The sequence below is a fragment of the Coloeus monedula genome (assembly GCF_965178545.1).
Source record: "Coloeus monedula genome assembly, chromosome: 18".
In the NCBI taxonomy this organism is placed as follows: domain Eukaryota; kingdom Metazoa; phylum Chordata; class Aves; order Passeriformes; family Corvidae; genus Coloeus; species Coloeus monedula.
In genome coordinates this window covers 1,400,096-1,424,214 of record NC_138798.1, presented here as the reverse complement: position 1 = coordinate 1,424,214, position 24,119 = coordinate 1,400,096, and the positions used below count along the sequence as shown (strand labels likewise).

General features: G+C 41.3%; 1 protein-coding gene across 2 annotated transcripts; it reads right to left on the bottom strand.

Annotated features, from left to right (window-relative positions):
• Positions 1-1,339: 1,339 nt before the first annotated feature.
• On the bottom strand, positions 1,340-24,084 carry SLC15A4 (solute carrier family 15 member 4; the record flags this gene model as incomplete). Of its 2 annotated transcripts, XR_014226920.1 has the most annotated exons (9): positions 1,340-2,310; positions 2,390-2,674; positions 5,157-5,315; positions 9,783-9,938; positions 13,426-13,594; positions 14,894-14,971; positions 15,544-15,712; positions 16,473-16,768; positions 23,515-24,084. XR_014226920.1 is itself a non-coding variant. In XM_082293113.1 (8 exons), 8 exons carry the CDS (start codon positions 24,082-24,084, stop codon positions 2,526-2,528), a joined length of 1,746 nt encoding a protein of 581 aa, XP_082149239.1. In that variant the 3' UTR covers positions 1,340-2,525. The 2 variants fall into 2 exon arrangements, 1 of the variants encoding a protein (XP_082149239.1); XM_082293113.1 differs by having other exon boundaries at positions 1,340-2,674.
• Positions 24,085-24,119: the final 35 nt, after the last annotated feature.

The window sequence follows — 24,119 nt, the reverse complement described above, 5'->3', positions numbered from 1 at the left end:
GGAAAGACAGAGGCTTAAAAGCATCTATTAGAGTAACTCCTGCCAGATCTTTCCACTGCACTGGAACAATCTAAGAAGTGAATGTAACCAAACTCAAACTCTAAAACTTTATTTCATTAATGAGCAGCAGTGCACAGTCATAAAATTAATTGATTTGCCTTATTTCTGCAACTGGAGTGGAAACACTGCAAGATGAGATGGGGAGGAAGAACCAGCAAAACCTCTGAGTCACCACAAGGCCTCATCCCTTTGATGAGAAGTGTCAGATTAATATTCATAAATGGTCATAATTACTCAGCCTGGAGCTGAGCCAAGTCATCCCAAATAAAAGCTAAATGATACAACGGATTGCATGTTCAGCTCACCTCCAGAGAGGCAGAACCAGCACGGGCCTGCAGAGGACAGTGGCACTCAGGGTGTGCTTGCAGCAGGGTGGCACATTCTGCCCAGACACTGGCTAGGCTGACCCAGCAGCTGCTGCTCGGCCTTTCCCCTAAACAGCACTTTTACTGGTTTGCCTGCACAGCCTCTCACACTGCCAGACACCTGATTTCTCTGCTAATCTGCAGATTGTTCTCCTGTCATTAAACTCAGCTTTAACTATCCTTTATCAGATGGGAAACTTATGAATGTTGTTGATAAAACTTAAGAACTTGGGGGAAAACAGTGCATTTAATTTAAGTTCACTGATCAGAAAGGGGTAAGTACCCAGAGCCCAAAGCTGATGGTGTCTGAGAGCAGGAGCAGTGCTCCTGTGGGAGGTGCTGCCAGCAGTGCCAGTCCTTCAGAGCAAGGAACTCTTCTGAAAGACAAATCTCCATCAATCTCCCTGAACACCACGGAAGAGGCACAACCCAGCTCTGTCCTGGGCCTGTGTGAGCTTTGGGAATCAGTGATGCAGATGTGAAACACCACAGGTACGTTTTGGAACAGCAGCCAAAAAAAGGGAACAATTATTTGGTCCCTGTTCTGTCCCTTATGCAGCTTCCACTGCCAATATTAGGCTTTTTTAGCTGGTTCTCAATGGGAGACTCCAGAAACACAGCATATGGAGCTTCTAAAACAGAGTTAGAAAAGGAAATGAGTTTTTTCTCGTAGAGCCATTATTTAGTTACTCCAGTTTTAAATCATGCTAAGGAATGCAACAGCTGCAGCATCTTCACTGATTTATCTGGGCAAGGACAGGTCATCTTGCATGCTGCTGTAGCACCTGACAGAATGAACAGGGGACCTGTGGGCACTCAGAAATCCAACACCATTCCACTGTCTTCAGGAAATAAAGGCTAAAGAACAAAATAGTTGTAGTATAATTTTATTCACCTAGAAACAAAGGGTCAAAAGTCACAGCATGGAGGTTCATTTTATTTTGTAAACTCATTAAAAAGATGTCCATGTACAAAATAAGGACATTTTAAACAACAGAACTGCAGACAAAGGAAACTATAAAAATTCAACACATTAATAAAAAGGTTTTATTTACTTTCTGCATAATTCCTTGCACCCTCCATACCAGTCTGCACACAATCTGAAGTACAATTGTTAGAATCATTAAAATTCAAGAGGCTGAACATAAAGCCATTTGCTCTGCTGGAGGAATGTGTTGCTGAAAGACCCAAACCCTGGAGCACGTTAACTAAAAGTAAGACAAGGCTGAAGGACGTGGCTAAAGGCTGCTAAATGGTTATTGTGCATTGATCTGCTCAGAATTCCAGCTCACTTTGCTTCCTGCAAATATTTGGAATAGTCCTTGGGGGAGTAACAGCGTTAGACTGAACAGGGCCTTGTCCAAAGGTGGGTGTTGTCCTAACACATCTAATGCAGGCTCAAAAATAAAAACATTGCTGTAGTCAAGCAATTTCAGTCCCAATGAGTGTTAATTGTGCACCAAAGTCTGCAGCAGCTGTCTGACAAGCCACTGGGATACAGGATTCAGTCCTCAGTATTGGATACTCCTGACTGCAAGTTTGGACTTAAATCCTTGAAACACTGTCAGTAAAAGGTCAATTATAAAATTCTATTCCTTTTTAATGTGTGCTAATTTGTAATTTAATTTGTCCCTGTTTCTCCCCCCAAAATGACTCTCAGTACTGAAGATCTGTGCTTGTAAGCACTGGCTGAGGCTCCTGTCAAATGGTTCCTCTCCTGTGTCCTCAGGGCAGGCTTGAACTGCCGAGTGTTCCTGTGGATCCAGAGCTCAGGTTTGGGTCAGAACAGTCCAAGCCCCGTGTGGCTCCTCAGACTCCACTTCCAAGTGTCCCAGCTTTAGGAGTTCAGTAAACATCTCCCCATGAACAAGAGCAACTCGAATGCCTGCAGGGAATTCACTCCAAGGGTTGCTGTCCAGGGGACACATAGTGCAAGAACCAGCCCCATGACATAAGGCACTTACCTACTCACACCAGGGCAGGGAGAGAGCTCCTGCCCAGGCAGCTCTGGAGAGTCCCACTGGGAAACAGGAGAGCTCCTGACCCGGGGCACTGCCCCTTCCCTGGGTGCTGCTGGCACAGTCTGCTCTGGGCCGGGCCTCAGAGCCTCCCGTTGGCAGCCACTTCGTTCACCTTGGATTTCTGGTGCTCGTATTTCACAGAAACAATCAGGAAAAGCAAGAGGGTTGCTCCTTGGATAGCAGCCAGCAAGAAGAAGTAATAGTTTAATTGGCAGCCATTGATATTACCTAGAAAGAATTGGGGAGGGAAAAAAAACTATTAATAAGGTGATACAAACAAAAATGTGAATCTCATCAAGTTTAAGTGGTGAAGACTTATCTGCAAAACCAAACCAAATCACGTTTCCATCCCACAGCACAGTTCATTTTTAATTACCCAGAGCAAAGGCTGGCACTGCTGAGGAAGATGTGCACAGGATAAGGAATGTTTTCTTTTGTTCTCCAATGCCTTAGACCAAGTCAAAAGAAAATAAAAAACCAAAAAACGAATGCTGTAAAGGAAAAAGTTGGCAACTCCATAGATATAAAAAAAGCATTACTGCAATGGTTTCTCAGCCTTTTTCTGGGACAAAGTTTAGAGTTCATGAAAACATAGGTGACTTCTCCGTGGTTCAATTCACCTTTGATGCTCCCTCAAAGTTGTCACAAATCAGTGCTTTGGACATTAAACAATGTTAAATGAAGAAAGCTCATTGCTAAAACATTATTCCTCTCTTAGGAAGCATGCACAGCTCTTGCTGTACTTCCAAGAACAATATATTGTGGCTCATTTCCAACACACCACAGCCAACTGGACCATTATGATTATCAGATAGGCTGCAGAGACTAAAATGGTGACGTGTACATGGACCCAAACCAGCTGTTCCTGCAGCAAGCCTATAAATGTACAGATTAAATTCCTTTAATTACTGAAACCTAAGATTCAATTAAATGAACTTATAATAAAATGCAGTAAAATTAAACTGAGGCTTTCCTTGACATTTAAAATACAATATACATGTGAATCTCCATTTCAAGAGCAGATGTGTTTAAAGAGTAGTAATTATCCTTTATGAGATGGGATATTAAACCCATGAAATCTTAGTTTTTGTGGGAGAAACAAGTCAATTCAATGGCAGCAACCACCCCTGAAGTGCTGGCAGAGAGGGAACTTCCTCAGGAGATTTTGGAGGCAGTCAGTCACCCCCAATGATGTCATGAGCTGGCAGAAATAGCAGAAACTTGGGGCAAGTGCTTGTAGTTAATACACAGCATCTACTGAAAAAGCCCCAGATCTTTCATTGACGGACTCCTTCTTGCAATTCCTACCCCAGAAAACCCAGGTGAAGCTCAGCTGTGGATGTGGTACTTTCAATAATGCTACACCAAATGAAAACTGAGTTATAAAGTTACAAAGGGTTAAAGCAGCAGCTGCTGTGGTGCTGCAGTTCCAGATGACCCCGAGCTGGGTCTGGACCTGCTGGGGAAACTCAGCTGCACTAAGGAAGGTGCAGATACTCAGTGCTGACAGGTGTCCAAAGGCCAATCCACTGAGCTGAGCAGCCTGCTCAAAATGATGAGCAATGGCTCATGAAAGGCAACACCTTCCAGTTCTGGCCACCTCTGCACAGATTTAGCACAGCCCAAACAGTTTACAGAGAGAATATCTGGCAGTGTCTTCTCATAGGCTGCTTCAGAGAACAAAGGCAAGGGGCTGAAAAAGTGCCACCATTAATTTGTGTGCAATTATTATCCTCCTCTTGAGCCCTTAGCCGCTGAATTACCTCGATATGGAGCTGCAGAAAAGGCTGCTTTTCTAATTTTGAAATGGACTGGGGAAAAGAAGTCTCAATGGGGTGAAATTTTCATTTGATGAGGACACTTCCATGAAGCTCAGGCTATTTGTTATCATTTGCAGTTCTTAAAGAACAACTTCCAAACCACAGATGCCAGCTTGTGGCATATGCAGGGATCAGACACTGTTACTTTCTGGTAGATGCAGATCCAGTTGAAATGGCAAATTCTCTTAGACCAAATTTAAAGTTTAGGCTGCACTTTCAAGCCATGTGCACACAGCAGGTCTAGCAGACGTTTTAAGAACTGTTCACACTCCTCCTGGTTGAACTAATTAGCCCACTGAGGATGGGAGGGTTTTCTGAAATTCCCAATGTGCCACCTACTGGTGCCAATAATTATTTTTAACCTCCACTGGCAACTCAAAGCAGGTGATTTGTTGAACTTTAGGAGTAAAAATAGCTAGCAGATAGAAATGCAAAGTTAACTCATGGTAATTTCAATGAAGCCACTTGAAATGAGGAAGCTGAATAGTCACTACGAGAGAGATGGGTACATTTGACTTCCCATAACCACAGAAAGCAATTTCAGTACTTTATACCAAATATATTCTTCTGCTGCACATAATTAAAATATTTTTTACTGAAATGAAAATATTTGTAATTTCTAGTGATGAAATGCAGTAACAGCTGAGAAAATAACTGAGGCATTGCAGAGGTGTTTCCCATGCTTTCATGAGGGCAATGAATCATTTTGCACGGTCACGTTATTTCATACTCAGATGCAAAATGAAACTTTAACAAAGCAGTAGACAAATTAGTATTCTGATAATAATAACTGTGTTAAGACTCAACAGTGCCATGTCCTTGAATCTTAACTGCTTCTCAGGGAAGCATTCTACTCTGCAGGCCATGAATACACTGAAAAATACACTTACCAAAGTCTGTGTGATTACTCATCCAGCCAATTTCTTTAATAGACACCAGTGCCAACAATCCAGAGCCAACAAAGGATCCAATCCCCGAGAAGAAAAAGAACAGGCCCATAATAGCACTCTGCATAGATTTGGGAGCAGCTGAATATGCAAATTCTAGGCCTGTATTAAAAGATGAAGAAAAGCTATTGGAATGTGTAAGAAATGAGAGTAGATTGTTCTAGAAGTGTTCAAGAAGTTACAGGTGTGGAGTGAATCCCTAGGATTCAGGTCCTTTTAACTGCTTTATGAATCTTCTTAAAGGTCATCAATGTATCAACCCATTAAATGGACAGCATTTGGAACACAGACTTTGATCTTCTTTACATCACATGTGTAAAATCAAGGAATCTTCTGAACCAGCGTATTCATTTTTCTGTCTAAAATGATCCTCTAAGAAATGTATTAAACTAACTCTAACCTGGCAATTCCATGTTTCCTGTCTCCCTTGTGCCCCTGTTCCCTGTCTGCTGTGCAGTGCATGCAGGACAAAGCACCTGGCACTCCCTGAGGAGAACAAAGTGAAAGTCATTCTTGCACTGGCCATGAACTTTTATTTCTCACAGCCTCAGTGTCTATCTCTGAATGTGCAGACAAAGAAATTAACTGGAACTGGAAAGGCAGTAATTATTTTAACTTAATTTACTTTTGATCTAGAATTTTCTGGGTTCATTGCTTGCTAGCAATTATTTTTAAGATCTGTAGATATAGGGCTTGAACTTTCAGCTGTCTTTACTCAAGTTTCAACCAATAAACCCAAGAAAAACGTACCAGTGACCATCCATCTGAAAATCTGTGCTACTGAATTTGTGTACCAAGAGAACACACTGGGTTAGGCTGTGCCACGCAAAGATTAATGCCCATGATTAACTCTCCCTTTTAGAATAATACTCCTGTCAAAAATCAAATGGGATTATTCACAAGAGACAGTCAAATACATTCCTTGCAGAGCTTTTTCTGACAGGTGAAATGCTTGTTTCAAAACAGTCTGCTTCATACTGAGAATTAATGCTACCACATCTAACATTTTTCTTTGCAAGGAGAGCATTACAGACCTGAAAATGGCATAACTCTTATGTCTTGCATAATAAAGGCATGGTTTATTTACACCACCACTGCTATTTGACTTGTGCTGCTCCAGACAGGCTTTAATAGAAATCCACGGGCATTTCTTTTCAATAACAGGATTAGCACTTCAAGCCAGACAGGCCAATGTGGCTGCTCTGCGAGGGAGGAACTTTGTTCTTGTGAGAGAATCAGAGCTGTGTGTTCTCACTGATCTAACAGCACCCTCCTGCCACCTGAGGAATCGCTGCTAACCAACACCCTGCTGCTCTTTTCCTCTGCAAAACGTGGCAGAATGGGCCAGCAGCAGCCTGGCTCTGAGGCCAGGAGGGAACTGAAACATCCTCACCCAGCTCAGCTGCGTGGCTTCCCTAAATTCAAACCTTAACGAGAGAAATCACTCCAGAAACAGAGAGACAGCTGCAAACGGGCTGGGGAGGGGGGCAAAATGATTATTTATTTTGAGAATTAAAAATGCCTTTTTCTCCTAGGCTCTGCCACCCATGTAACAATTCAGATTTTTCAAGGAGTATTTATCTGTCCAATTGCAAACAGCAGCTTGTTTGTAACTTCTTGTTATGCTATCAGAGCTGCCACAGGTCTCCTGAGCCTCAGTCACATCCTGGTCTCCAGGCTTCTGTATATTTTGTAGAAGTTAAGCTCAAGTGTAACATGTGAAAGGATCTGGACCATTTCTTCTCTTGTTCATTTTACAGATAGACTGGACATGAGTGTTCAGCTGGAAAAAAGACCTTAAGACTCAGAACAAAAAACAGAATGAATGTAACCCTGAACTTTCTGCAACAAAATAAGGTACATTTCTAAATTTGAATAACTTTTGCAGCAACAGTAATATTTAATCTGGCATAAAGAATACAAAATCTTTTCTTTGCCTTCAGGGCTCCTTTGGCTGCTGGCAGCCATTGATAATGATTTCATGCTCCTGCAAACAAGCACTCCTGAAATTAAAGCCCCTTGCTGGTGTTGTCATGTGAGATTACAATTCCCGGCTAAACAAGGGTGCTTTAGGAGGATTGACAGAATAATACAAAAGATTAATGCAATGTGTGTCATCTTTTTAAAGGTACCTCAAGTGTAACTAATGTGGCTTAATAAGAATATGCTTAGTTTTACAGTAAACAAAAAAACAAACCTATGTTTCAGCTCTTGTGATATTTAGTCCCTTTTTGCTCACAACAAACATTTCCACATCACTGTGGTTCTGTAACCATGAACACTTTGCTTATTTTAAGGCTGAAATTCATAGCACAGTTGATGCCTTTATCAACTTCAATACTGAATTGGTAAAGTATACTCTGAGTCTTGAGAGGTCTTCTTAAAAATATTAAGAATTATGTTTAGATAACAATCAGAAGGCAGGAAAGGGCCTTTGTGAAAAAATCAAATGAAAAGTGCATTACACAAAGCAATTAAGCTCTGCATAGGATTTCTGGTACATTTTTCCAAATGTTGGCCAAGAGTTTTTGAAGTTATGATGCTGTTGGTACAGACCCAGCAGTGCAGAACAGCAGAGTGTTCACATAATAAGGAGCAGAATATTCACATAAGAATTGTGTAAGCCTTAAAGACTTAACTTCTCACAAAGAATTCCACTAAGGTCCTCTCACCTTGGAGTTCAACAAACTAAGAATGCTTCAAGTCCTTGGCCTTTCCACAACCTGCAGACAGGTTTGCTATTTTTTCCTTGCAAACACCTATAAGCTATTAATGGTATCTGACAGAGAAATGAGATTGTGTAAGAGGGAAGAAATTGATTTAATTTTCCACGAACTCTTGTATTTCTGAAAAGTCATCTATTTATATGAATTAGGATTTAAGTGGCACAATCACTAAACTAACGAAAAGTAATTCATTTTACTCTTTGGGTAAAAATGCTAAACACAGCCTTAGTTTTAATGAGTAACTAAATCAGGCAAGACTTTATCTTCAGATTTTTGTGGGTTAGCATTTGTGACAGGTACCAGACATACATAATGAAACATACAGCAAATGAGTAGACAGGAAAAAAAAACCAAACCCCACTTTTATTCTACCTGCCAAGCAATCCAAGCACCTTATTTTATTTCCTAACAACTGTGATGACAGCAGAAGATGTGTAACCAGAAACCTGATGGAGCAGAAGTTCTCTGTTCCACTAAGAGGGAACAAATGGGCCATGTGACAGCTGGGGCCACCGCCAGCAAGATCTTCCAGAACCAGAGAATCTCACTTTAACCGGCTGTGATTGCCCAGGAATGAAAGTAACCTCCCACAGGGGAAATGAAACCAGCAGCTTCTGTCACGAGCAATCAAGAAAAAGAGCTGTAGTGATGCCAGTTAGAGTGGATGATCCTCAAAGTTCAATATTTGCAAACAGGATTTCAACACTTTAATAAGTAACTACAGTCAAGCAAAAACGAAGTTATTTTTACATCAAGTCACCGGAGGAGTTTTGATGGATTGCACCAGGTAGCTCCACAATTCTCCCTAAGTAGTGCCAGAAGAGCCACCTGTACACTCAGAAGGGTTTCTGTTTCTGGTAACCAAGCACTGCTCCCAAACACCACGTGTGTAAACACTGTGCTGAGAGACTCCCAGAAGCATTTCACCTGTGTAACCCCAGCAAACCAGAGTTAGGAAAGCCACAGTGACCACAGAGAAGTTGCCTGAGCTTTCCTCCTGCTAATGAGCCCTGCATGTATAGGACACAGACCAGAAAATCAGATTTTATAGTCCTGCTCACCCTCTCCTCTCACTTCACTTTCAGCTCAAAAATCAGTGTGAGCACACAGCTGTCCACTACATCACACTGCACAGTGTTAAGGAATTTAAGATCTCTTGCATTTGTTCAAGACAAGCAAAATTTGAGCAGTATTTCAGTTTGCTTAGTGTCATGTTGAGGTACTAAAACAGCTACAGAAAAACTGATCTAGAAATAAAGTGGATAAAACTATACAAAAATAGCTACTCCATGATTAATATTCACAAAAACTGTTCTTATTTCAGAGATGAGAAAACACAAGTAACATGAATTTAAACTGCTAAATCTTTCTAAGTATGGTTTATTTCTTCCCTTTTCCCTCAGAAAGGTGTGTTCACTAACTAATTGACTTTCTAAGCTGTGAGCTCAGTTTATAAGATGAAAAAAAAATCACAAGGCACAAACTGGTTTTCCAACACAGAGGAAGATTCAGAGGACACAAAACTGCATTAAAATACAATACTGAAAGAGTATATTGTTTTCCATTAGGGCTTGCAAATATCCAGCACTAACTGGACGCCACACAAATACTTTAAGTGTTACTCTGCTTGAAATTCAATTTTGAAAGCACAGTCTTATATAGCCAGGCTTCAAATGTGCAAGACAATGGTGAGCTTTGCCACTTAATATTGAGCAATATTCTATAAAAATGTATTTGGAAACATCAGAGCTTACTTGTAATGATTTGAGGAGTATTTATTTTCTAAGATTCTATCATTTATGATAGATACAAAAGCAGATTTAAAGCACACAAAGACTCTTACCTGCTATACTTGCAAATATTTCACTGAATCCAATCAGCACATATTGAGGAATCTGCCACCATATTGGCAAATCTGCAGCATGGTATGTGACATTCCCAATGGTCTGGTTAATTGTTTTAACCTTTACAATTTTCAGTCTGTTGCTTTCCAGAATTCCTATGTGAAAGGAGAGAGTAAAAAGACTGACCTAGGATGCAAACATTGTTTCTCCATATTAAGAATTAAATTAGCATTCAGCCTGCATTGCAATTAGAAATGATACAATAGGAATATGCATTTATTTCCTAACATAAAGCATTTCAGACTACTTTTGCTGCTGTGATTTCAAGACATACAGTTGTTGTGCCATAGAATTAGTGATTATATTCTTACTAAGTAGCAATAATTATACAAATACTTTCCCCATTTCTGGATGGATCAGCTGAGAGCTCTCATACATGCTGTGTTGGGGTTTGTTTAAAGACAATCTCATTTTCACAAACTACTACTTTGCAGTGTTGAACCATTTCAACTGCCACCATAGTATTCATAAATTAGAAACCCTTTTGCTTATGGAAATGGCTACACCAGTCCTGTAGAACTATGAAAACCCTCTATGAATATGATTATGACATTTATATGACACTTTTCATCCAAAGAGACCCAAGAGCTCATTAGAGCTTGATTTACAAGCAATACATTGCATAGAAAGTACTTCATACAGAGTGAAAAAGAGACATGATAGTGTAAAATATAAGCATTTTTAGCTTGCTCAGCACAACACTTTAGAGTAGAAAGTGAATATCAAATAATGCTGTAGGGTTTTGTTGAAGTTGCTCAGATTAAATGATTGACTCACTGTTATATAAAATACACAGAATAGCTAATAGTTAATAAAACTCCCTGCTTCACCCAAAAAGGACCTCTATAAAAGAACTCTCATCTCTTATCCTTGGCAAGAAGGTGAATTAATTCATCACAATTCAGAGGAGCAAGACTGAGTCACTGACACTGCTTCCTATGGTACGTGTTACACTCACAGCCTCCCATCTGGGGCTCCTTCTACTTCCTGCGCCAAGACCTGGCCTCATCTTGGGACACAAAATACCCCTCCTGTTACTAAAAAAACCTGTACAGGGCTTAGATATGATGCTTCATGGATCCCACACCATGTACAAGTGATTGTATCTGCTTCCTCCCTTCCAGCTTCCTCTTTCCCAGAGCCACACTAAGGATGCCACGGACACCCAACATTTAATATGTTGGCTGAACCATTCTGAGCCATATTGACAGCACTTGTCATAAAAACAAACACAATTCCTAATGCACAATATGATACCTGTTCTCCCCTGTCTCCCCGAATCTGTGACATAAAAGCCTGAGGGGACCAGCCAGATCAGCATCTCTGTGCTAAGTGACAGTGCCAAACTTCTTGAGTCTGAGGTAAAGATTGTTCTGGATTTATTAGTTCTTCATATCAGGCCAAGGCACCACATTTTCTCTACCTTCCCCACTTCTTTTTAGGTGACCACTTACCCATCTTATTTTTATGTCTCTTTCTTTAGCTCTTCAGCTACCTCAGTGCCCTCTGAACTATGAGGAGCTGCTGTAATTAAAATAAAGCTGGATTTCTTGATGTTTTCATTTTAATATAGCTGCCAAACATTTTAGAGTGGAACTTAATTAAAGTGTAAACAAAGCAGTACAGTCACCTAAGAGCTCAGACATAATTTCATTTATTTACCTCAACACAGAATTATTGCACCACCAAGGATCAAGTGATCCTTAATGTATTTACACTCTTACAAAATAAGCACTGAGCCACCTAGGAGCACAACTACAATATACCAAACTTTGCCATAAATTTATCTTCCAAGTACTTCAGAATCTGCTATCTATTGAGTCTTCCTAATAGACTCTGATAGACAAGTTTCATGTTTAACTTTACACTCTTAGCAGTTAAAATAATCTTAACTTCTTGCTATAATGGTTTAAACTCTATAAATGAAGTAGATTTTCCAGCTGAATAACCTTGAACATTGCTGCTCAGAATTCACATGAGATGCATGAAGCACAGCAGATGTTCATTAAATCTAATCAGTTGTATTTTAATACAGTTTATAAAATATCTTAAATAATCTAAACAATCTAATAGGCAGCCTGAGTAGTGTCCACAACTCATGGCTGTTAGATAAGCAAGGCAAAATGGAAATATGGCACAAACAAATCATTAAGATACGCCATGACTGCAAGTTCTTAACGTTTTCATATGTTAAAGATTTTAATCAGTATCCCTCTCTAAGGCACCAATGGTTGGAAGTAATAATTTATTTTAAGAATGTTAAAATATGGCAGCTATAAATATCACTTAATGAGAAAATAAAAATTGAATGGAACATATAAATCAACACTTTGCTAGAAATAAACAGTTTCCTAATCCCCAAATTTGTCACAACTGAAGCTTTTAGATTCCTGTTATGATGAGGAGATGTTAAGTTACTCCAAAAGGCTAAACTTTGCAAACAAATTGCAAATAACCACCCAAAGAAGTCACTTTTTCAGTTTCTACTGGGGAAGAGTTGGGGAGGATCAAAACAACAAAATAATATGTTACATTTATAGGTGAATTGGAAAAAGCATTTGAAATTTTAAAGAGTTTTGCTGTATGAACCCATTCCCCAACTCAGCTACCACAGCTCGATGTGCTTTTCCCCACTACTAATAAAGACAGATATTGCTGGTTTTGAATTCCCTTATATGTGAGCCCACAGGTTCTATTTAAAGAGCTGACATTTAACTGGTTTACATCATCCTCTTCTGCAGCAGCAGTGTCCTAAGAAAATGGAATAAGAGAAACACTCCTATTTTAACTTTAAATGCCTTTGCTTTAAGAACTTCCTTTGCCCACAAAGTGACCTTGGCCTAATAAAGTAATTACCTCTCTCATTGAAAGAAAACTTAATGGCCATATAAAGTGTCCCTCTCCCTAAAATATAGGGGATCACAAGTGCTGAAATGAATTTATTTAATGCTATAATGCTTTATCAATATGTTCATTACAGTGATGCTGGTGAAGGCTATAGATTCTGTGAAGCGCTGCTCAGAGATGTTCAGTTCCACATCAGCAGGGCTTAACAACTTCAAATCATCTCAAAAGCAGCTGATTTATGGGGCCAGCAGAGTTGCCATCTTTTCCCTTTCATGCTACAGCTGAGCTATTTTACACTACACTAATCCCCAAACATTAGGAAACATGAAGATAGGGGAGAGAAAACCCAAAGTGGGAGGAAACTCTTGTTCGGCCATAACCTAACTTTATTATTTCCAATCAGGGGAAAGAATTTTAGGTAAAATTTAACCTTTTTTATACCTGGAAGTCAGAATGTATGAAGAAACATACTTCTTTTTAAAGGGTATATGCAAAGTCTGCTTCAGGTAGGAAAAGTGGTCCAATTTTATTGCAAGCATTCAAAACAGTTTAGTAAGTTTTTGGATACAATCCCCTTAATTGAGGGAAATGCATCCATGAAGTCACATTCCAACTATCCCATGAAAAAAGATCCGAATAATGCCAAATTAAATATTCACACAGTTTTTTAAAAAATGCTGTTGCAATGAGCTGAACAATTCACTGTGTCAGGAGACCTCAAGGTCATTTTCTTACCTGCAGCAAACGCAGAGCACATGACAAAGAACATTCCAACTGCAATCCTCTTCAGTGAGGATGGGAGCAAGCCATTCCTCTTCAAAATGGGGTCCACCAGTTTATCTTTTAAAGGTATTAGGATCAGGATAAGCACTGCATCAAACATGGTCAGCCAGGCTGCTGGAAACTGAAAGGGGAGATGACTCAAGTTAGCAATTTCATACTTAGGAGTTGATTTTTACTATCATTTTAAAAAAGATTTTGATCGAACACTTTGGTCTAAAATAAACAGTGCTCTGACAGACATTGTGAAAAGTCAAATAAGAGTGTTTAAAAGCTGAGGAAAGTATTCAGCTTTTCAGGTTTTCATCGAAGCTGGCTGCTCACTAGATCTGTTAGCTCAGTTTCTAGTCTGACAGAACTGAACTTTTTACCTGCTTCAGTCATGAAAACTATTTAATAGGCAAGGTCTGTGTATTTTCTGTTAGGCTTAGAACTATCAGAAATATGCCACAGAACAGTAGAAACAGAGTCTTACTAATGTAAATGCACAATTCAATTAAAATCAAGTTACACTTGTCAAGTGAACAGAGAGGGTGGTGTAACGTATCCTGTCTCATCTGCAAGATTCACTAATTCACAGTAAGATTCATGTCAGCGTGAATGAGACAATTTCTGCCAGGCTTAATAATATTTAGCACCTGTTCTGAGCTAACAAACTAAGCCAGTACAGGTAGATTTATAAAAATGTTCTGGTTTGGGTGGATTTTTTAAAATTGCCTATAGAACACTGGGATACTGTGCATCACACTGACTCTTTGACCCAAAATACAAGCACTGCTTGACGTGTTTCTGAGGCAGTTGAAGACAAAACCAGCCCACTTCTCTGGTCCAGCTGACAGTGCTGTAACAAGGCAGTCACATGGTACAGAATAACACAAAGTAGACCTGTTAATAACTTATATTCACACTTTTTGGTTTTACTTCTCTGTACCATTTCTGCAATCACATGATGCCAGCCTTTCTTGAAAAATATCGAACAGCTTCTTTCCATATGCTAAAGGTAAAGTGATGATTGATTAGGCAGTATAAAGTAACCAACGTGTCTCAAATTCCACATGCTAAGGTATCACTTAAGGATGGGTGTTCCTACTGGGCTTGCAGGAATGCTTGTGTCCTGGTAGGAAAACTCAGGGCATGGAGATTGATAAGCTTTCTTCAAAGATCAGACTTTGGCCACTGAAGGATAAAGAAATTCTTGATGAAAGCAGTGGGAGTTACCTGCATCCATGCAGAACAGGCTGGTGTGAACTCCAGGTAATTGCTGCTATGACAGAATCTGGGCCGTGTATCATGCGCCTAAACGCCCAAAGGCTGAGGTCACTGATCCCCAAAGGCACTACCCAAACTCCCTGGAAGTTTTGTACTGATCTAATCTGCATTTCAACAAAAGAAAGGTCCTTTTCACTTGTTTAGCTCTGCTTACCGTGTGGATAGAGTTGGTGTCATTCGATATCTCAGGAATTTTCAGATGGAGACTTTGTAATACGTATGTTGTCTGCATCTAGCATTAGGAAAGAGGAGTTGAGGTTACTTGGACATGGAGTGCTGAGAGCAAGGTATTTTTCATTTTACAACAATTAACAAAGATTGTACCAGAGGTGAAGTGCTAACACAGCAAAGTGAAAAGAATTACGGTTAGCACATGACAGGACTTTTTTAACCTTATAGTTATTTTTACTAAAACCACAAAGAATCATTCGTGTGTCTTTGAAAACAATTCCTGCATAGTTTTTTTGCCCAAAATGTATTTGATATCCCAAATCATCTCAGTAAGACAGAACCTGAAAATTAACATGAGGTCTAGATCACCTACCCTAACCTATGTGAAACAACTGCAAGATGAAACATAGCACAGTGTTTAAGATATGGGATTTTGAACAACTGTGAGTATTAACTACAACTGTGATGATTTTAATTTTTTTTTTCTATTATTAAGTCAAAATATTATTTGAGAGTATTCTTAGCAGTTGTTTTTCATCTCTCAACTTCAGGGTAAGTTTCATATTCAAGCCCCCAAAAATGTTAAATTAGAAATTATGTAAAATATAACTGTAACCATTTGGAACTACTCACTTGAAAATACACTGTCCAGTAAGGTATTAAAGCCAGAAAGACAGGGATAATCTTGACAAGAGCTTTTACATCTTCTACTTTATCTTCTCTGAAGGGCCCCCCCCGAGACAGCTTGGCCATCTCAAAGAGGCTTTGCCTTCGAGGCTGGTGCAGCACTCCCTGGCCTTCACTTTGGAAAAGAGTTTGAAATGTTTAGTTAAACATAACTGGCAATCCTTATAAAAAGGTAATGCATTTCCAAACTAAGTCATTCATGTAAGTTACAGCAACACAGCTGGGCCAGAATGGATCCCCAGCAGGTGGAAACACAAGAGGAAACCTTCTGCTTTGAAGTTTCTTTATTTCCCATCCTCCCCACACACCCAGCCCTAAGTAACTGGCAGAACTTAGAATAACCTGTATTGTGTGATATTGCTTGTGAAGTCATTGAATTGTTTGGCAACCTGAACACATGAAACCTCTCTGCAGAGGAGGCACCTGACATCTCTTACCAGTGATTAAATTCAACCACCAGTGTTCATGGTCAACTCTTAAGAGTGGAAAAATTTTGGCTCCCCATCAAGCTACTTACAGCATTAAATGCAGATGAGTGTTTTTCAAATCAGAAGGCATCCACAAACATATCTAACAGAGAAGAAAGTTAACTAATGCTTAGAAGCAGCACCGTCAGGTTACATCACACTTTCAGAAACTCTGAACTGGCAGGACACAGAGCCCAGCTGACACCATGACCTGGCTGCAGGGAGATCCAGTGATCTCAAAGTGTGCCTCTCTTCCACCCCTCAACTCCCAGAAACTATCTCCAGGACTCCAATTTTCCAGTTCTCGGGGCAAACCTGCACATTCTCCTGCAGTCTCTGGTGTGAGTTACTACCAGCCAGTCTGAACTAACTCTGAATTGAGGTCACACAGAAGAGCTCATCACAAACCTGTTTGCTGAATGCTCCCCTTGGGTCTTCTTGGAACAACAGGAATAGGTGAGAATTTTGAACATGTCTGTGAAGGCACTACCATCAGGAGGTTTGGTGATGAAGAAGCTCTGCCCACATAAGAAAACCATGAATGAAATCCCAATGCAAACTGTTGGGATGCTGTATCCGATCACAAAGCTCACGTTCTGCTGAATGTATGCAATGCCTCCCAGAGAGAGGATAGCTCCCAAGTTAATGCTCCAATAAAACCAATTAAAAAATCTTCTTGTGGCTTCTGGACCCCGGTCTTTGACCTGGAAAAGATTAAAAGCAAGTCACTCCGTTTCTGAAGAAAATAAGGCTAAAGAGAATTAGAATCTTTGAATTAGAATTCAAACAATGCACTGAAGAGTTCAGGTTCCATTTAGAATCACACTGAAATGATTTAAGTGTTTTGGGCTTCACAGGGTATTTGATGCAGTGACAGCTTAGTGAGCTGCACCATTATGTGACTAATGTTCTAGAAGCTCAGCAGAGGGATGAAAAAGCCACACACTACTGAGACACAGCTTCCCCAGAGAGGCCATTATTATTTCTATCACACTGACTCTCATTGGGTCATTTCTCTACACAAAGCTCCCTCAGATTAACATCCCATAGTTCACAGGAGTTTCAGTAACTATTTTTTAGTAACAAAAAGTTAAACTACCTAAAAATTCACGTATTGCCACAATTGCTTCTTCTAACTGTATCTACATAACAGTTAACTCTATTCCATTTTCTAAGCCTCAAATGAATACTTGGTAATTAAACAACAAATTTAAATTTTAACATTGTCCTAATGCCTCTCATCAGAACACAAATTGAGGACTTGTCATTCTGACCTTTAAAAAAAAATTTAATTAAATTTGGGTTGCCTGAGGATCACAAGGCCACAGTAAATATTTATTTATGACTAACTCAGTGCTGTTCATAGTGTTATTTTTCTGCTTGAAGCTCTCAGTGTCTCTCCAGTGAAAGTAAAGACATCCCTGGTTTATAGAACTATCCTGTACAGTTTTCACCATCACTCTTTATTATTGCCTATTGTAAGTTACCCCATGTTTTGCAATGAAGTCCCAGGAACCCAGCATCACTCATAAGAGGTGATGTAAGAGAAATTAGGCAAATTAAAATTTGAAATACATTAAAAAGATCGAGTAGTCTGTAAAAGAATCCATAATACTTTATTTGTCAGTGGCTGATGACAGAAAGGCCATTAACAGTAACTAGCAAGTCAGTGCCATGCACCAGCCTTGCTGAGTCAGTTATCTTTCATTTGTAATTGCAAATTTCCCCTCCTCATTTGCCAGATCTTCAAAAGATCCATGTTTAGTTTGCAATAAGAAAAGCAAATTGTGTCTTGAAATGAGTTTTTAACGCTGTCAGTTCTGATTAACAGCTTCAGGTTTCCCAGTGGTGCACAAACCCATCCATACCATTTAGCAAATTAGCAAAGCCCAACAAAGGAAATACTAAAATATCTATTCCTGTGCATAGCTAATGGCATTGTGAGGCATTCAGGTATGTCTGTTAGAATGTCACACACAATCCTGGAGACTAAACCCAAGAAATTCTCCCTCTCCAGCTTCAACTTGGTACTCATTTCCTAACTTTCATCAACTGCAGCAGTGTGTCAATCTAGGAATTGTTCTAAACCCCAATGAGCAGCAGGATATTAGCAAACAATTACATGAACACAGTGCTCCAACATGTGCAAAGTGTTAGCAATCTGTTTGATGAAGTTTCCATTTATTCATCACAAAGTCTCAGTTCTCTCATTTCTGCAAGGAGGATGACTTCTCATCCTCCCTCTTACACATGACCTAGCTGACATCTCTACAAAGGAAAGCTGGGAGAAGAAAGCAAACTTTGATCCAGGCAAGAACAGGGAAGCACAGCATGAGGCTTCTATCAAGCATTTCCCAGCCTCCAATCATTAGCTCCTGAGAAACTTCCTGAACCAAGGATGGCTTCTCTTTACTTAATCAATGCAGCAGCTCTCCTCTCCACAAACTTGTGTAACCTGCCTCTGAACCCAGGTCAGTTTTCAGAATCCAAAATATCCCACGGCAAAGAGCTCCACAGGTAATTACACTGTGGGAAGAACTACCTCCACTTGCCTGCTTTGAACCTGCCCTGTCCGAGCCTCGCTCCTTTTACCTCGTTCCAGGAAACAAAAGAGACAGCTGAGCTCCATCCCATTCCTGCTCCATTGCTGCCTCTCTCCCCTGACCACTGTGGGCACAAACCACCGTCACATCTTCCTTTTTGCTGCCTTTTCAGAGGTAGGAAATTTAGACTGATTCATGATTCCTCACCTGGAAACTACTGACCATGTCTGTGGCCCTTCCCAGAAACTTCCTTCACCATCTCCAGTGTCCTTTTTGTAACAGAGTGACCAAAAGGAAGGCAGTGCTCAAGGGACAGACACACATCAGGCTTACAATGCAAAGAATCCATTTTCTCCTTCTTTATCAAACTATATATTTGCAGTAAAAATCACATCACAGCCATGTCTGAAATGCCACTATGGCATTTAACTGGCAAACATTAATAACTGAACAAAAATCCCACTGAACTACCTTGGTGGAATATCTTCTCAAAGACAAAGAACTATGAAGATGTCAAAACCAGGAAAGACAGTGGAGTTAAAAGGCAATTCTGTAGCTCTTTTCAAACATCTCACTGGCTGCCCAGAATGTCAGCAATATTACATTTATAGCAGATCACTAAAAAGTTTTCCCTCCTGGCTGTTACCTGAGCTGTGTGTGACAGCACAAAACATCTTCATAAGTAAACACTACATTTTAGTAAGGAACTAAGAAGAAAAACATGTCATAATTTTATTATTTTACTTTTATCAAGCACAAGTTTTTTCCACATAACTGCAGGAGCTCTCCTTTCCCCCTTCTGCTTGCATTATTTTCAATCACCCAAGCAGAAAGAAAAAATCTATCACTCCCTCTGCTCAATTTCATCTGTGCTCAAGCATAGCAGCACTCTCCTCACTCTCCTTGTGCTACCAGCACCACCATCTTCATTATATTCCTAAAATCCCACCACCAACTGCAGCAGGAAAAGGATGCACCTCAATGGCAGCTGTGTCACTGCACTGCAATCCTCTAAACTCAGGATCCGAGGTTCCCATCTTGCAACCAGAACAGGATTTTATGCACAACTGAAAGGGAGAATGGGAGGAAGAGTAACTGGATCACTACTTACAACCCTTGATGCAAACACCTTACAAATATGTGACTGACAGCAGCTTCCACAGCACAGCTGTCCTAAGGCTTGTACTCAGACCTCGTTCTGACTTAGAAGAAAGATGATCACTTGCTCCATTATCCCTCCCCTGGATTTTTCAACAACAATGTCTTTCTTAGGAGATGATCCAAGTGCTGGCCAAAGCAGTTTGTATAGCTTGGAAACAACAATATTATACAACTCAAATACTAAGACTCTATTAGAACCTTTTGATTTTTATGTAAAGAGTCAGGAATCTAAACAAACATCGTTGCTTGTCCACAGTTGCTGTGTTTAGATGCTCTGCTTTGTCACAAGGTCATTTGCTCCTCTCACAGGTTGGTTTCAGAGGACTCACTACCCACAAGATTTGCCATTTTTGCTGCAGCTCGTGTCTAGCTGGTGCCCACCATTCCACTGTGACATCTCATTTCTGTCATCACCTGCTAATGATCTCAAGTGTGCCCTAAACCCCAGCGTTTCAGAGTTCCAGTGTGTGTCTCACATCACGACCGATCCAAAGCTGGGACCTTCCACCTGACTCCCATGAAAGGAACAAGATCATTCAAAAGTGCCTGACAGTAGCAGTTTTCATTTGTTCCTGCAATCAACTGACAGTCACAAGCAACAAATGCAACAAACACCCCCAAACTCATCCCAGTCAGCTCTGAGAGCAACCACACAACAGAGCAAGGATGAAACGCAGAACCTTGTCCTTAGCCCACAACAGAAGGTATAATGACAGGAGTTCTGTGCAGCCAAATTTACAGAATCCTGATTAATCCATCACTGCAGCCAGCACTTATTCTTTGAGATCATCTCAGAGAGCTCGGTAGCAGAGCTACACAGTATTACTAGCTGCTACATAATTTCAAATTTATACTAAAATTCAGCAAGTCCACATACAAAGTCTGTTTCCTCTCCCATCTGTTTTTACTGGCCTTGTGAAAGCCGAAACTTGTTTCAAACTGTTCTCTGCAGAGTCTTCGAGGTCCACAAGCTCATAAGAAGTTCGACAGCAGCAACAACAAAATAAGTTGCAGTTAGGGACCTTCCAACCTATATACATGGTTCCCCATCCTTATCCAGAGGCTGGAAAATCTAAGCTCTACAAATAAATAAAGGCTGAAAATCACTCTAAAGCCATCTTTACAGCAGCAATTTCCAACAGCAACTGTAAAAGAACAATTTCAGCAGAGTTAGAAGGTCTCTGGCAGTTATGGCCTGATAGATTTATTGGCTATGAAGGCAGTTCAGAGGGAAGCCCCAGTGTGGGTGAAACCTGGCACCTCCAATTGCTGTAACCCTGAAAGACATGCAGCTATAATTAGAACAATGATTATGGCTGATGCTAGATTAGGAGTCTGCTACTATTCTGGCTTCAGTGTTGAAGCTGAACCAGCTTTCACAATAATGACCAACAGTCCTATTGTTTCCTAACTGCAGAAAGTCACAAACTGCTCCATGGAACAGGAAGTGACAGCAAAAAACTCGCACTTGAAAGGGGAACTGGAAAGTGCCAGGTTATAGAATCACATGATTAGAAACACTATTCCGAGAACCATCAGCTCAGATTTAGAGCAGCAGGATGGATCAGTCTGCCACTTCTAGAAAAACAGCTCATTTATAAACACGGTTGGGAAAAGCTGGTCTGTCCCAACATAGCAGGAACTTTTTTTGCTCAGCTGACTGGTGGAAGTCACTCGATACTAAGTCTACTGGGTCCTTTTAACAGCACTTCTAAAAGCATGCATTTAACAGAAAGTTAGAAACCACATCTTTCAAATTCAAAGAGTAAGTACTGCAGTTCAGTTTCCGATTTTCCACAAAGTGATTCTGCTAAATAAAAAAACCTCTCATTATATTACAGCTCTCCACCCAAATTCCATACACACATTAAAGCTGAAAAATTCACACCGTGACTTTTAAGAGATCTGCAGTGAAACATAATTAACATTCTGAAAGGTGATTGTGCCAACTAAAGTACATGATATACAATTCATACCTTTGTTTGGTACTTAGGGGAAAGAGGACAAATCTTATCAGCACACATCCAGCCAAAACGTGTTTGCATTGTGCTCTGGCCTCCCAAGAATGTGGCTCTGGGAGACAGATTTTATTCTCAGACATATAGATAGATACAGATACATAGATACAGATATACACACATCTCCCCAGCAGTTTTCTATATTCCTATGCAGGGACAAGACACCCAAGAGGGCCCCAAACTGCACACCAAGGTAAGTGGCATGCTGTAATATATTTAACAAGAGATAAGCCAGAAAAAGAGAGAAGGGGGAAAATTCAGTCCTCGGCAGAGCTCCACTGATTATTATGGCCCAGAAAGGAGTATTTCTTTGCTTCACCCTACATAAATCACTGTGAATTACCTGCAAACCCAGCCAAAAACTGCTTTCCTTGAAATCCTGGGGGAAAAGCCTTTACAAAATCCAGCTACAACAGCTACACTTCCATTGGCAATGGCTCTTCTTTTGCTCTGTTCCTGCCATTATTTATCTCTCATATTTAACTTTCATAAAGCATTCCGGGGATAAGTGGTCAGTTTTGAAAAACATCTTACAAGATAAAGTCATACTAAAGCTATTTCACTTGATGGGCTCAGGCTGGTTTAAACAGAACTAATGCACTGGGGACACACAATCCTGGGCTATAATAATGTTTTACATTTATATACTGCCTTTCACCCAGAACTCCAGAATTCAGGATGAAATGCCAAAGAATGACAAATACAAACTGCACAACAGAGAACAGAGGTATGTTTGGCAGTGATACTGTGGCAGATCCTCCCTCTTACAAAGAATTCATGGCATTTCTGACACCTGCTCTAACCAGAACTCAGTGAGCCAGTAAACAGACATGCAATTGGATTTTCAGTTCAGTTAGAAAAGCTGCTCAGTACCTGAACATACTGAAATTCTCCATTTGTAAAGCAGAAATTACATTTCAACATCCACAGCCAGCACAGCACCTTAGCACAGGACTGTAAAAAAGTACACGCAACAGAGCATTCCAGTTGCTACTGAACTCTAAGTTGCCTCTCAAATGTCTTCTGTGAAGCCACTCGGTTCTGCAGTGATGACCCAATGAATGATATCACTGCAGCGGATCCGGATAAGGTCATCTGACAGGACATGTCCTTATGGGAACAATGCAGGTGATGTTTACCACGTTGAGAGCAGATTCCACCCATCATGTGATGCAGCGCTAGCCTGCACAAAAATGTCACTCAAGGGCAATGCAGTGCTCAAAAAAAAGTGCATAAAACCTGTTTGTTTTGTAGCCTTCGTTTATCACAGGATGGTAAAGGCCTCTGACACTGCCTCAGAAGGCCCATGTCATCCTTGTCAAAGTCAAAAATGTGTATCCTGTACTTCATCTGATGAGCTCTGAGGTCAAATTAACTGGGTACAAGCTCACAAGGGAGGATAATTAACAGCCCGCTTAATGGTCATTAAGTATTCAGCCCAAGTCCTCAAGATGCTGATGGCTTAGCCAACTCAGAAGGCAGGGTAACCATGAAACCAAAGGTCGCAAGGGATCTGACATCCCACAGGCACCAAACTTTCATCAAAGAGGGCACAACTTAACAACTCGCATTACACAGGGAACAGAGCTGGACGATCTGATACCCTCCAAGGCCGAACACATACAGAGAGATCACTCAGTCGGGCACTGTCCACCCCACCAAGGCAAGCCCCTCTGCCACCCCTGGGGCACCCACGAGCGCTTCAGCAGCTGCCAGACAATACTCGACCTGGTCTGCCCCGAACGGGGTGATGTTGGCCTTGACCGAGCCGACGCCCAGCCCCACGAGGACCAGTCCCACGAAGGTGGCGGTGGCACAGTAGCGGGTGGCTCCCAGCGGGGAGCAGGGCGCCAGGGTGGCGTTGGCCGCCGGCGAGGAGCAGTTCTCCACGGGGAACAGGGGGATGTCCCCGCAGAGGCCCTGGCGGGTGTGCGGCGCGGCGATGACGGGGAAGGCCAGCATGCCCAGCAGGTACAGCGCCATGCTGAGCAGGATGGTGCCGAACTTGCCCAGCAGGGCGTCAGCCAGCCAGCCCCCGAACGGCGACACCAGGTAGGTGATGCCCATGAAGAGCAGCAGCGCCTGGCTGGCCTGGGCGCCCTCCCAGCCATAGGGCGGCCCGTTGAGGAACAGCACCAGGTTGGAGGTGATGCCGTAGAAGGCCACCCGCTCCAGCAGCTCGGCCAGCAGCACGGCGGCGCAGGCCAGCCGCCGGCCCTGGAAGGCGCTGCTCGGCCCCCGCCCGCGCTCGCCGCTGCTCAGCAAAGGGCTGCGCTCGCTCGGCTCGGGCTCCTCCATGGCCCCGCGTCCCCCCGGCCCCGCCGCGGCCCCGG